The 15,728-nt window shown below is 41.5% G+C and overlaps 1 protein-coding gene across 3 annotated transcripts in view; it reads left to right on the top strand.

Moving 5' to 3' along the window:
- Window positions 1-15,728, top strand: part of LOC117361527 — a 672,067-nt gene that overhangs the window by 498,807 nt on the left and 157,532 nt on the right. For 2 of the 3 annotated variants that reach the window (XM_033946988.1, XM_033946989.1), the window contains exon 9: window positions 1,443-1,553. The exons of the other annotated variant lie outside the window; for it this stretch is intronic. In XM_033946988.1, coding sequence (XP_033802879.1) covers window positions 1,443-1,533 — 91 coding nt within the window. In that variant the 3' untranslated portion in view covers window positions 1,534-1,553. The remainder of the gene's footprint in view (window positions 1-1,442; window positions 1,554-15,728) is intronic. 3 annotated transcript variants of the gene reach the window in all.

Raw genomic sequence — 15,728 nt, 5'->3', positions numbered from 1 at the left:
GGGTGCGCTGTATCTCACTCCTGATACCATTTTTCACCTGCCGGGTTCGCTAGGAACCTGCGGAGGACCGGCGACAGGTGGCAGCACATTCCTGGCTCGGCTCCCAATGAGGGAGACCCTAAACGGTGACCAGGTTCTTTGGCTTCACAACAATAGACACAAGCCAAAGTAATGTCAAAAGTTTAATTGGTCCAAAAATAGAAAACAAAAAGCAAAGAAACTATTTCACTGATTTTCTTCTTTTCAAAATGATTTCTAACAATCAATTGCAATGCAGTGCATAAACTGAAGTTCTGTCCCAGGTAAGTCAATGCAAGTCCCAAGCAATGCTCTGGTAGCTTCACGCAGCTTCAACCCAGAGAATCGACACAAAAAAAAACAACACCAAAATATTCTTCACCTCTTTCTTCAGACCTGGACTGTTAGTAATATAGTCCTCTTCCTTACCAGGCTCTTTACACCACCATCCACAAAAGCAAAAACTAAAAAAAACCCAGTATTGGAGACTTTGTTTCTTTAAGCAAAAACAACTCTCCAGCCTTTCAATGGCTGGGCAACAGAATTGCCGGGCCCCTTTACAATGGTTTTTGCAAGCACCCACAAAGACCCAACCCTAGCTCTTCGGGGAACCCTCCCCAATTCTGTAAGTCACTTTGGGTTTGTTAGGTAGAAAGAAAACCCACAAGCACAAAAATAAACTTACTCCAGCTTTCCCTGGCTTAAACACAGTTGGAGTGCAGCAGCTTAATTACTGCTGCAGCACTGTTTTCCAGCTCAGCCCCCACTGCTGAGCAACACAAAAAATGCTCTTTCAAAAACAAACAGTTCTTTAGAAAATTGTCCCAACAAGGTATTCTCAAAGGAAAACAACAACTTCAATCATTTACCATTCAGCAGTGTCCATGCTTTCCTCTAGAACCATTAGCTCTGTTGATTCCTGGGCTGTGGAACTTTCACATTCCATGAGTTCCTGACCGAGGCCTGGCCTTTGACTGGCCTGGAGAGTCCTCTCTGCTAGGTCCTCATGTGCTGTCTGCCCACTGACTTTGAGAGCTGTTTAAAAGAGTTACGGCCACTCCCTATTTTAGGTGGCTGGAGCACAGCTTTGTGTGCTCTCTGTCTCCTCAGGTCACTGGGGAGATTGCTATTAGGAAACTGATTAAATCTCCTAAGGGGGCTAACTCTCTTACTAGACTGCACACTAGTCTGGGTTCCAGCTCCTGGTCGGGCTCATGTTCCTCTCTGTACCCTGCTCTCTGTACCCTCTGGTTCATCATTCTCACCTAGTTTCCTACATTGGGGAATGGATTTTCTACAGGATTTAACCCTGACATGATCATCTGTAAGGACGGAAAAGTCACAGCATACTTTTTTGTAATGTTGCATAAATATTTGATAATAGCTGTAGTGTATTAATGCTTGTGCCTTTTGTTTAATTTTAGAGACAAGCTTAAGGAACTGGTCCACATGGTGGCAAAAGAAGATAACTACATGCCTGTGGATACCATTCTAGAAAGAGCTTTTCTAATCTAAAATAAATTAGCAGAAAACAGGTAAGCAAACATAAAATTATGAAATATTTAGTTCTAGCATGTTGTGTACTCGAGCTGTCTCATGATGATATATCTTCTGATCATGTTAGAAGTTTTTTTTATTTCTACAGTTTTATATGTCAATCTGTCATAGCTGGTAGTAATGGAAACACACAAAGCAACACGATGTTCCTATGAAGACGTAGATCAGAGAAAAAACAAGTGGGAAACTAGAGCTGTTTCCAAACACAAACTTTTATTAAAAGCAGAAATTCAGTTCGGAGAAGGAAGTGACGTCACAACACAAGCTGAACGTGTAACATTGGAGCTCCATGGGGCTTGGCCAACAAAAGCAATAATATTAGCAATTTTTGCAACTTATGGACTGCGTGGATGATATCTGCATATTTGTAAAGGAAGCAGGCACTGGAAGCAATGAAAAAAGGAATGCAACACCACACTGATCTTATGACATTTGCGTTTAAGTCAGTGTCCTCTCTCAAAACTCCAGCAGGAACTTTCCTTAGGCAGAAAAGGCAACAGCAACACACAGCAGATCATCCTGAAGCCTGATGCTGATGTGGATCCTATCTTTGGATTTTGAGTGCTCTAATAGAAATCAAAACTGACTTGAAAGCTGTGCGTTCAGAGTTAACGAAAGCTGTGCGCTCTGAATTAACGGCCCTGACCAGCAATTTGCATGGAGAGATCACTGAATTGGGCAACAAACTAGTGGAGCATGAATCACGATTGGATGAGCACCACATGGCAATTACTAGTCTGGAAGATTCCTTACAGGCCAGGAAGACTACCGATCTCTATCTGCTTGATAAAATTGAGGAATTAGAAAACAGGTCCCGGAGGCACAACTTGCATTTTTGAGGCCTGTCGGAGAGCTAGGAGTATAACATTTGTGAAACAATGATTCATAAACTAGTAAGTGACTTATTATCAGATTCCACACATGCATTAGACACGGATAAAGTGGGCCTTGAGAGAGCTCACCGTACATTGAGTCGAGCCCACGGTGACATTGTGGTGAACTTTGTGGATTATAAATTAAAGAAAACTATTCTCTCGGTGGTGCACTCTAAGGCACAATTTACTTGGGATATTTATTCATAAGAACATAATATTTGCCGCTGATAGGTTAGACCAGTGGTCCATCATGCCCAGCAGTCCGCTCACGCAGCAGCCCTTAGGTCAAAGAAAGTGCCCTATTTGAGTCTAGCGTTGCCTACTTATGTTCTGTTCCAGTAGGAACTTATCCAACCTTTCTTGAATCCCTGAAGGGTGCTTTCCTCTATAACAGGCTCTGGAAGAGCATTCCAGATTTCTACCACTCTCTGGGTGAAGAACTTCCTTACGTTTGTACGGAATCTATTCTCTTTAGCGAGTGTCCTCTCATTCTCTTCACCTTGGAGAGGGTAAACAATCTCTCTTTCTCTACTAAATCAATTCGCTTCAATATCTTGAATGTTTCGATCATGTCTTCTCTATCTTCTCTTTTAAAGGGAAAAGAGGCCCAGTTTCTTTAGCCTCTCACTGTACATCAACTCCTCCAGTCCCTTAATCATTTTAGTCACTCTTCTCTGGCTCCTTTCGAGTAGTATATGTCCTTTTTCATGTACGGCAACTAATGTTGGGCACAGTATTCCAGGTGGGGGGCGTACCATGGCCTGGTAAAACGGCATGATAACCTTTTCAGATCTGTTCGTGATACCCTTCTTAATCATTCCTAGCATTCTGTGTGCCCTTTTCGCCGCCGCTGCACATTGCGCAGACGGTTTCATTGACTTGTCTACAAGTACTCCCAAGTCTCTTTCATGGGAGCTCTCTCCAAGTATAGCACCGGACATCCTGTATTCGTGCATATGATTTTTGTTACCGACATTCATCACCTTGCACTCACGTTAAACCTCATTTGCCATTTCGCGGCCCATTCCTTGAGTGTATTTATGTCTCATAGGTCTTCGCAATCCTTCTGTATCCTCACTACTCTGAATAACCAAAATCTAGCCACCACCACGCTACAGAGACAGCGTGAGTTATGACCCTACACTTGATATTTGGCAGACACAGGAATAAAATATAAATGGCATTATCCATTTGAACTCAGTTTCTACTTGGAGGGAAAATGACATACAGAACGCTCGATGCAGGAAATGCAGGAACTCTTCCCGGACATACAAAATCCTCTCGATAAAGATCAGAAGGTAACTCCTCTTCCAAAGTTCCCTGGGAGGTATTCTTCAACCGCACACCAAGTGGCAACAGTCCACAAAAGGAAAGGGTCGCCTTACCAGAAATGCCTTGACAGCTCTAGTCGGATCTATGCAACAATTAGGACATGATTGATTTTCCTGGAATGTTATAGAGTAGGGCAAGCAATATATGTCCATGGGAGAGCTTCCTGAGTGGTTCTCTATCATCTTAGTTTATTAAGCAAGCTCAGGCCGAGCCCTGCGGATTCTACCTCCCCCGGTTGGGTTGAGTTCCCCTCGATTGTAATATGATTGAGTTCTGTCATAGATTTCTTTGGGTGCTTCCCCCCTGTAGGCAAGTTCATTTCTTTGTTATATATCTTTGGGAACAGATATTGTGTGGGTGGGAGGAAGGGGAAAGGGAGTTGGATTGGGAGGTTTTCAGGGAGGGGTTCTTAACCATTTTGCTCATTAAACAGAAACATAGAAACATGATGGCAAATAAAGGTCAAATGGCCCATCTAGTCTGCTCATCCGTAGTAACCATTATCTCATTCTCTCTCTGAGAGATCCCATGTGCCTATCCCAGGCCCTTTTGAATTCAGACACAGTCTCTGTCTCCACCACCAGTTCTGGGAGATTGTTCTATGCATCTACCACCCTTTCTGTAAAAAAGTATTTCCATAGATTACTCTGGAGCCAATCACCTCTTAACTTCATCCTATTCCCTCTTATTGCAGACTTTCCTTTCAAATGAAAGAGACTCGACTCATGCGCATTTACATTACGTAGGTATTTAAACGTCTCTATCATGTCTCCCATCTCCTGCCTTTCCTCCAAAGTATACAGATTGCGATCTTTAAGACTGTCCTCATACGCCTTATGATGAAGATCACATACCATTTTAGTAGCTTTCCTCTGGACCAATTCCATCCTTTTTATATCTTTTTGAAGGTGCGGACTCCAGAATTGTACACAATATTCTTAATGAGATCTCACCAAAGTCTTATACAGGAGCATCAATACTTCCTTTTTCCTACTGGCCATACCTCTCCCTATGCAACCTAGCATCCTTCTAGCTTTCGCCGTCACCTTTTCAACCTGTTTGGCCATCTTAAGATCATCACATACAATCACACCCAAGTCCCGCTTTTCTGTCGTGCACATAAGTTCTTCACCCCCTAAACTGTTCCGTTCCCTCAGGTTTTTGCAGCACAAATGCATGACCTTGCATTTCTTGGCATTAAATTTTAGCTGCCAAATTTCAGACCATTCTTCAAGCTTCGCCAAGTCTTTCTTCATGTTGTTCACACCATCCAGTGTGTCTACTCTATTGCAGATTTGGGTATCATCCGCAAAGAGGCAAATCTTACGACAACCCTACAACAATATCGTTTATAAAAATGTTAAAAAGAACAGGCCCAAGAACAGAACCTTGAGGCACACCACTGGTAACATCCCTTTCCTCAGAGCGATCTCCATTAATCACTACCCTCTGTCACCTTCCACTTAACTAGTTCTTGATCCAGCCCATCACTTTGAGACCCATCCCGAGGGCACTCAGTTTATTTATTAGAAGTCTGTGTGGAACATTGTCAAAGGCTTTCTAAAATCTTTTTTTTTTTTTATAATCTTTATTAATTTCAAAGTGCCATGAAGTATACAAACATTAATAATCAACATAAGCACTTAAAATCCATAAATAACATTACAGAAGGAAAATGTCCCTCCCCTTTCTTCCAACAATTTAATCAAGAAAAAAACAAAAAAATATATCCCCCACCCCATCCTGGATATATGTAAAAATAAACAGTAAATTAAATAAAAACAATTATGTTGAATTAACAAAGGATGTCAACGGCCTCCATACCAATTCAAATACTTTGCTATTCCCCAACATATCCACATTCATCTTTTCATATTTGTAACCTAAACATAAACTGGCCCACCAAAACGAAAAGTTGAGGCGGTCGCAATTTTTCCAATTGCGTGTTATTTGCATCGCTATCCTTGTCATAATAAGGAAAAGCCTGCATTTGTAACGATCCATAGGAAGCTTGATATGCAGCAAAGTTTCACATATAATTGCCTCATAAGTCAAAGGGATTGTTGAGTCCAGTATGAGGTTAATCTGTCCCCATATTGACTTCCAGAAGCTGAGTATCAAAGGACAATAGAACAACAGATGATCCAGTGTCCCTATGTCCAGATGACAGTGCCAGCATCTATTAGATTTAGAACTGTCTAACTTATGTAATCTAACAGGGCTTTGCTAAAATCTAAATATACCACATCTGACACACATCCTCTATCCAATTCTCTGGTCACCCAGTCAAACAAATTGATCAGATTTGTCTGACAAGACCTACCTTTAGTGAATCCATGTTGCCTCCAGTCCTGTAATCCACAGGATTCCAGAAACTTCACCATTCTCTGTTTTAAAAGTGTTTTCATTAATTTGCTTATCAAAAAAGTCTGACTTACCAGCCTGTAATTCTCTACTTCTTCCTTACTTCCACTTTTGTAGAGAGTGACCACATCCGACCTTCTCCAGTCCCCCAGTACCACTCCTGACTCTACAGACTCGTTGATAAGGTCAGTCAGCGGAGCTACCAGAACTTCCCTAAGTTCCTGCAGCACCCTCGGATATATACCATCCGGCCCCATCGCTTTGTCTTTGACAGATTCATAACGAATGCAAGGAAGTTCTTCTTCACTCAACGGGTGGTAGACACCTGGAACGCGCTTCCCGGAGAGGTGATAAGACAGAGTACAATTCTGGGGTTCAAAAAGAGACTGGATGACTTCCTGGAAGCGAAGGGGATAACAGGGTACAGATAGAGGTTTACCTTACAGGACATTGAGCGAATAGGGTATGGACATTTTAGGTTAGGTAGGGAAAACTTTCAGGTCATGGACCTGGAGGGCCGCCGCGGGAGCGGACTGCCGGGCACGATGCACTCCTGGTCTGACCCGGCAGAGGCAATGCTTATGTTCTTTATTTTAGCTAGCTCCTCACGAACACAATCCTTTGAAAATTGATAAGGGTCGATTACTCCACCATTCCTATTCACATTTGTCTTTTGCGGTCCCACTCCTGGTGCTTCAGCCGTGAATACAGAACAGAAGCAATTCGGCCTTTTCTTTATCAGTTTCTACATATTCCTCCCCTTCATCTTTGAGACTCACAATGCCACTTTTGCACTTCTTCCTATCACTAATATATCTAAAAAAAGTCTTGTCTCATCGTTTACTGTCAGCTATTGTTTCTTCTATTTGTATCTTTGCTTTCCTGACTATAAGACCAGCCTCTCTTAACTTTTCAGATATTTTTGCCTGTCTTCCTCTTTCAGCGATCTTTTGTAGTTTATGAAAGCTAACCTCTTATTCCTTACCTTCTCAGTTCAAAAAAGCATGGGATGAACACAGAGGATCTAGAATCAGAAAGGATAGTAAATATTGAAGGCAAGTACTGGGCAGACTTGCACGGTCTGTGTCTGTATATGGCCTTTTGGATGAGGATGGGTGGGGAGGGCTTCAATGGCTAGGAGGGTGTAGATGGGCTGGAGTGAGCTTTGACAGAGAATGGTTGGAACCCAAGCACAGTACCGGGTAGAGCTTTAGATTCTTGCCCAGAAATAGCTAAGAAGAAAAAAAAAATTTAAATTGAAGCAGGTAGGGCAGACTGGATGGACCATTCGGGTCTTTATCTGCCGTCATCTAGTATGCTGTGCTATACTATACTACTTTTGAGAACCAAAGCGGCCTTCTTGTCCTCTTAATTTTACTTACTTGCCTCACAAAAAGGTTTGTCGCCCTTACAATCGCCCTTACAATTAGTTTGTACACTAGCCCAGATATAAGTCCTTGGAAAGGTTATGTTCATTTTGCCCTCAGGTGACTGACGTACATTTTATGTCCCTTAATGTGCGGGCCTTAACACACCTACCAAACGTACACTTTTATTTAGAGAGGCACAGCGTTTAAATGCGGATGTTTTTTATATACAGAAAACACTTCTGCGCTCTAGGCATGAGCAACTGGTATCTCAACCACACTTTCCTTATGCTTTTTTGCATCTCATCTGGGGGACAAAAGGAGTGGGCATTCTCTTTGTTGGTACTCATCCCAGGCAGATACCAGAAGGTGGTGAGAGATCAGGAGGGACGGCATTTGCTTGTCAGGGCTCAGCTTTGGAAATTACTTATACATTTTTTTTATATCTATGCACCTAATGCGGCTCAAGGGGCTTTTTATACACAACTCTCGAAGGTTTTAACAACTTGCTTAGAAGGGATATTAGTAGTGGACGGAAACTTTAATTCTACCCCATGCCTTTCATTGACAACTCCACAAGGACAGTTCAATATGCACAACAGGACAGGGCCTAATTTTGGGGCTTTCTTAATCAATGGGGCCTATCTGACTTATGGCGGATAAGCAACCCGGGAGTGAGGGAGTACACTTTTTTCCCACCTAGGCACTCCTCATTTTTGCGTATTGATATGTGGTTTGGTGGGATCACTTTCTGAGCTCTCGATTCATCAAGCAATCTGGCCTGATCATGCTCCAGTTACTATGATTCTTCAACTAGGCCCACCGAAGATAGGTAGGCGCTATTGGCAATTACATGATTCCCTATTATTAGAGCTGGATGATATCACAATCCTGGAATCTCGGTTGCGAGATTTTCTTAATATTAATGATACCACAGATATGGAGCCTGCTATCCTAAGCAGTTAAGTGAGGGAATATTAGTTCCTTGCAAGCCCACCTGACGAAAGCATGAAAAGAACAGGAATCCCATCTTCAAACACAAATTGTGCAGGCGGAACGTGAATTACGAACCGTTGGAGATAAAACCATGCCCCGGATTAAACTAAAAGAGGTGAAACATCATGTGCATGAATTAGAGTTAAGCAATATAGCTGACAAGTTGAAAAGACTAAAACAAAATTATTTTGAATTTAATAATAAGACTTGTTGATTATTAGCACAAAAGCTTCACAAACGCAGAGAACAAAATTATATTGCAGGAATTTTGTATGATGGGGGAGAACTATCCTTTGACACTCAGCAATTCCAGCACTATTTTTAAACTCTTTACATTCCAGATATAGCACTCTCAGATACCCTGATTGATAATTTTTTAGCTAAAGTAAAACTACCTCAGATATCTTTAACAGAGGCTGAGATGCTGTCCCAACCCATCACATTAGAAGAGGTGCTATGGGCAATAAAGGATTTACCTAATTCCAAGGCACCTGGATTGGATGGCTTTGCTAACAGATTTTATAAAAGCTTTGCTACTTATCTGGCCCATCTCTTGTTGATGCTTTTGATGAGACTACTGTTCTCCCCCATTCATGGAGATTAGCTGCTGTCACCCTGATACCTAAATCTGGCAAGAATCCCCAACACTATATTTCATAATGTCTCATCTCGTTACTGACAACTGACTATAAAATCTATACAAAAATTTTGGCAGCTCGCCTCAAAAGGTGTTTGGGAGCAGTAGTGCATCCAGACCAGTCTGGATTTGTCCAGGCTAGATAGGCATCAGATAACATCTGCAGAGCCCTACATGTTATAGATGCTACCCAATCACAACATATACCGGCTGTATTACCTTCTCTGGATGTGGAGAAGGCGTTTGATCGGATGTCTTGGCCTTTTATGATGGCGGTTTTGTGTCAGGTGGGTATCACAGGACCGTATTTACATTGAATTCAAGCATTGTATTGCCAACCATTATCTTCTTTGAAAATTAATAGTCAATATTGTAGCCAGCACCAGAGCCTTAGAACGGGACTCTGCAGTGCCTCCAGTGGCTACAGTCCAAAACTACATTAGCGTGTGACTCAGAAAGGATTTAAAGGAACTATACAGAAGAACTCACCCAGATCAATAAAAAACTCGACACTATCAAAAATTGGCTTGCCGAAAATAGACTATCATTAAATATCCTTAAAACAAAAGCAATACTTTTTCTATGGACACAAGGAATAAAGCTAGCTGCTCCTTTTATCATCAACAATATTCATATAGATTTAGTTTCCTCATTAAAAATTCTTGGGGTTGTGATTGATGAAAATTTTTCCTATCATGATCATATCAGCAACGTTGTCAAATCCTGCCTCTATAAATTGCGAATGATTCGTTCAATTTTGAAATTTCTTGAACCTAAATCTTTAAATATTCTTTTACATTCACTGATAATAGCAAAGCTTGATTATTGCAATGCATTATTACTTAATATTACGCAAAAAGAAAAAAAACGGTTACAAATAATTCAAAACATTGCAGTCAAACTTTTATATAATGGTAAAAAGTATGACCATGTAACCCCTTATATGATTGAGTCGCATTGGCTCCCTATTACTCACCGCATAACATAAAATTCTATTGCTAGTATTTAAAACTCTATCCACAAATGAACCTTCATTTATAAATCAGATGCTTATCCCACATAATTTATCATGTTCTCTTCGCTCTTTAGCACAAGGGTTACTGGCAGTTCCTTCCTTAAAAATGGTAGGTACCAGACGTCATGACATGTTTTCAATTGTGGCCCCCCAGACTTGGAACTCTTTGCCACAATACATAAAAAATGAAAAGGATCTCAGTCTTTTTAAAAATAAATTAAAAACTTTCCTTTTTAAAGATGCTTTTAATCTTTAATAGAAATACTTTTTTACTGTAGTCAAGTTATCCCTCCCTATGTTTTTTCCTTGAATGTTCCCTTTTTTCTTCTTGAAACATCTATTATGTAACTTTTCCCCTTTTTTATCATTATGTGTCTTAGTGTTGTCTGTGTATAAGTCGGTTTTTTATTTAGTACTTGATATTATTAATATGTCTTTTAAAAGGATTATGTTTGTCTTAAAATGTTTAAGTGTTTGTCTGCTTATGAGTTTTGTTTTTAGTTCGTATATTATATTAATAATTTGTTTTACAATGCTTATGTATCTGATTGTAAATCGCTTAGTAAATTATAGATAAGCGATTCATCAAATGAATAAATAAACAAACATAAATAAACATAAAAATCCAGCAAGACAGTTCCAGGATGGTAACGAAAAAAAATTTACTATTCAAAATAAAGTTCAGAATGGCTCAATCTCTCAACATTCTACAAAAAGAAATGTCCAGAAGAAAACTCTGGCAACATTCAGGATTTTCACTCCTAGCAGCAACAGTTCTCCCTGTGATTCACTCTTTCACAGAGCTGCTTTTCAATAAAGCTTCTTTTCCCCTAAGTCTGCTCCTAGCAGAGCTCAGGTAAGCACAGTTCAGAAAACCAACATTCAAGTCCTGGAGAATATATTTTTTCACTCAAACATTCCTAGCATAAGCACAAAAAGCCTCCAGTCTAAAATGGAGTAGGGCTAGATAAAGAGGAGTGTCACAAGTTTCCTTAGAAAAACGCCTAACTACTTTTTAAAATTCTCACCCAGATGGAAGCAAACTTCTCCCCACATCCCAGCTTTACGAAAAAGTGCACAGTCCAGGAAATCCATTAATTTGACTGGGAGAAGAAAAATAACCCAGCCAACAATAGTAGAAAAAGAAAACTCACAGTCTGTTGCTCAGCTAGAGCTGGTTGCCACTCCTACTTCCATCAGGTCTGGAGCTTCGCACAAATCCTCAGTAGTCAGTTCCTCTTGCAACTACATGGGCATCTCATGGTCAGTTGCTAGTAACTCTGAAGTGGCTTCAGCTTCATCCACTTCCATAGGCAGACAGGCATTACCCTCGCTTGAGCCAGGCAGCTCCTCATTAGGGAGAGCCCTAAGCTTCCTCCCTAATCTACCTAACAGTTTGTTCAGGACTGCTGGCTTTTCAAGGGGGAAGACACGCCCTATTCTACCTGAGTCAGCCCCCCTTGCTGCTCCTCTTTTTGGCTCCCCCGGTGGTGATTTGGATAATAGGTATTCTGCTTGCTCTCAGGTCTGACTTTACACTCCTGAGTCCTAGCTCTGCTGTGTTCATGAGAAGGTTTGTGGAAAGTTTTCCCAACCCCCAGCTCGGGATTGCTAGCAGGCTCAGGGAGATCCAAATAGTGTCGGGGCTGGGCCCTGGGCACCCCCTTTTTGAGTTTCCTGTCCCCTTTCTGGCATCCCCAGGGACTTTGGCAGGCACGGAGCCTGACTGGTCACAATATTTAGAAGCATTTGAGCTCTTTCGGGAAATTCATCAGGGCTGAGCTCTATCGCCCTTGCTAGTTGCATTAACAGTGGAGCCATTGCCGTGTTTTATTTGGGAGTCTGCTGAGTTAATCGGGGTTTCCTTGCCTTCGCAAATGTTATCCTATTGTCACTCAGTGACCCTGCGAGGTCTCTGAATGCAGTATCGGATATCTTGGAAGTATATGGGGAGGCCTCGGGCTTCAAAATTAACATGTCCAAATCAGTCATTCTTAATCTCAACCTTAACAATTTAGAGGTGTCTGCGCTCCGACATCACCATCCATTTTTGTGGGAAGATAAATCACTTCGCTATTTGGGAGTAAACCTAATGAGTTATAATGCTGTTATATATAAATTAAATTTTCTGCCTAAATTACAGGAACTTTTGTCTGACCTTGATCATTGGGAGGGTTATAGTACCTCATGGCTCGGTTGCATTATTGTATTTATTTACCGCATTGCCTATTTACATTCCACGCCGTTTCTTTTTCCTCTTAAATTGAAAAATCTTTGCATATATATAGGGAAGCATAAGCCTCCTAGGGTTAATACAGCATTACTATGTCAAATTAGATGCGGGGCGGTATGGGGGTTCCTCACTTTGCTACATATCATTTAGCGGCCCAGTTCCAAATTTTGGCTACTTGGATGGTAAGATTCCCTGTACCTTGGGTTTGTCTTGAACAACACTATATCCCTACGATACCATTATGGGCACTACCGTGGCTGCCCTTAGATAGATTGCATCACTTCTATCTGAACTTCCTATTTTAATGAAGGGGCCTTTACAAGCTTAGACTGCTTTACTCTCCCGCCTCTTCCCAGAGTGTAAATATTTCCATCTATCCCCTATATCATTTCTACCTGATTTCCTCCCTAATCAAATCTACATGACCTTTCTACAATGGGCTAAGCAGTCTTTGCGCCTTTGGGGCAGGTGTGAAAGGATGGGAGAATGGTTTCATTTCAAGAATTGGAAGAGGAATATGGCCTCTCAGATAGAGACCTCTTTCAATATTATGAATTACGAGCTCTCCTATTATCATCTGGTAAAGAGGAGCTACTGCTGGGTGAGACCTATTTTGAACAGGCTTTATAAAAGACCTCAAATAGGGTATCGGTGGCAGCCTCTCTGGTGGAAAACGGATATAAAATATTTTATCAATGGTATCTTACTCCTGAGCTCCTCCATAAAATGTTTCCGAAGGTCCAGGATGTTTGCTGGAGAGGTTGTGGCCTGAAGCGCACGTTTACACATATTTGGTGGCTGTGTCCATTACTCCAACCATTCTGGACTCCTTACACACTTTGTGGGAAGAATTGGGTATAGATTACCCTAAAACACAGGAATGCTGTCTGTTGCATAATAAGCCCCCTGGGGTTACAATTCAGGCTCATAAATTTGCTATCATTGTAGCTGCTAAACTGACACTGGCCCAATCATAGAAGCAACCATAGATTCCTGCTATATAGAAGGTGCTGCATAAATTAGATTATATATGTCTTATGTCAAAATTGACTTCATACAAATATGGTAGAGTGGTCCCCTTTTACAAAGTTTGGGATACTTATCTTGAGTGGAGAATGAGGTGCATTGATTTGATGATCATTTCATTATATCAAGCTCCAGCTATGCTGGCTAAATGGTGACAAGAATTGGGGGTTTTGTATGTTTCCAATGTCTTTTGATTCATTTCTTGAACATCACATGTAAATATTAATCTGATGATATAATAATAATAATAATTTTATTTTGTATACCGCTATACCCAGAGAGTTCTAGGCAGTTCACAACAGTTAAAATCGAAGTACAAACAATGTAATCATTGAAGTTAACAGGATTCTTTAACCTGTTCTCCCCCCCCCCCCTCCAACTTTCATAGTGCAGGCCTTGTTAACCAATTGTGATGTATAGTTTGCATAATTGTATATGAAACATTATAAAATAAAACATTTTTTTAAAAAGCAGAGATTCAGTTCTGTTAGTATAAACAAGACTCAACACTGCAAGTTTTTCAGTACAGAAACCTGTACTTTCAGAAGTCTGCAAATAGATTAAACACAGTCATTGGAATAAGAACATCCACAGATAAATCAAAATATGAAAAATTTGCAAATAAAAATAAGATATGAAAATACAAATACAAATGAATATGAAGTAGAATGTGTACTCTACATAAAAAGCATACCACTAGATAGCCTACATACAACAAACCGAAATACAGTATACCGTATTTTTCGCTCCATGAGACGCACCCTAGATTTAGAGGAGGAAAACAAGAAAAAAACATTCTGAACCAAATTCTCCCTGCCAGGCTCTGCACCCAACCCCACACTCCTTGCCAAGCTCTGCACCCTGTCTCCTTTCTCTGCCAGGCTCTGTACCCTGTCCCCCCTCTGGTAGTCTAGTGGTAGGCTAGGACAGGGCAGGCAGGCCTAGTGGCTGGCAGGCAGATAGTCACAGGGCAGGCAGGCACAGGGCAGGCTTAGTGGCTGGCAGGCAGATAAGGACAGGTGTGACAAACCCACAGCAGGCTCTGACTTTGTCTCAGGGATTAGGGAAAGGAAAGCACAGCTGACCATGTAAATAGTAAAGAGTTACAGTGGGCTGACTATCCCTCAAATCCTGAATCAGTTAATGAAAGGCAGCAGTACAGTGTTCCACGGCAGTATGTCCTTCCAGGTTTAAAAGAAGTAGAAAACCTGGTAAGGTTCATGAGGATAGGAAATGGAGACATGTTCCTTTAAGGAAAGCTCAGCCCTAGTTACCCAGTAGGGGTAATCAGGCTCACTACCTGGATGAGCTGGAGCCAAGCCTCTTTCCCAGGAGAGAAGGGCAGGGGGTTGGGTCCATTTAAGCTCAGTGCTCTGAGAGCAAAAGAGGGAGATCTGGCGACACAGACATCAGTAATACAGACATGAGGTAAGGTCAGAGGTCAAGCAGGATGTGGAAGGGAGGAGTCATTCCCCTCACACAAGCAGCAGCCATGATGTGGAAATGGCTGAGGAACTGCCAAGTGTGAGTTCAGACCCTGTGCCTATTTCCATAGAAGAATTCATGGATACCTCTAACCCTTTTGGGGAAATGCATGCTGGCTCAGAAAGTATGGATACCAGTCTTTAATAGTGTCTGTAAGCCGTACAGGGAAGCATTGCCTTGCTAGCATTATGTGTGTTTTCTTGCACAGAGGGAACTGTGTGCAGCTGACGCTAATCAAGAAGCAATAAAGAGTTTCTGCATTAGAACTGAGCTCCAGGAGAGTTCCTAGCTAAAACTGAAAGCTAATCTCAAGACTCCCTGCTGTGTTGTTTGTTTAAAAGTTTGAGATAAAGACCTTAAACAAAGGGCTAGATTCACTAACCTGCCTGAATCGGAACAATCCGTTTCCGATTGGGGCAGGTCCGACTGATTCATTAATCAGTCGTATTCAAATGGGGGCAGTTGCAAAGGGCTTCAGCGACTGGTTCTCAGCAGTTGCTTTTTTTTCATCGTCCAGCCCAGTCAGTGTCGCAAGGTTTTGTTTAGTGAATCTCGTCCCGGCCTACATTTGCATGCCATTGCCCTCATTTACATGCGTGGATTGGAGGATGGTCGGAAGACAGGTAAGTGAATTGGGCCGGGGTCGCTAAGGGGTCTCAAACCGATCGTGCACGATCGGTTTGCTTTGTGAATATAGCCCTAGGTTCCTTCCTGAGGTCTCACTGAGGATATGAAATAGATGCTATCTCCACTTCCAGACTTCTTCCACATAATTTATGGAGAGGTGTTACTGAGCCTTGAAGGAGACAGTGTGATTGATCTT

The sequence above is a fragment of the Geotrypetes seraphini genome, chromosome 5 (assembly GCF_902459505.1).
Source record: "Geotrypetes seraphini chromosome 5, aGeoSer1.1, whole genome shotgun sequence".
Classification (NCBI taxonomy): Eukaryota; Metazoa; Chordata; class Amphibia; order Gymnophiona; family Dermophiidae; genus Geotrypetes; species Geotrypetes seraphini.
The sequence above is the reverse complement of the archived record's forward strand: the minus strand, read 5'-3'. Positions and strand labels throughout refer to the sequence as shown.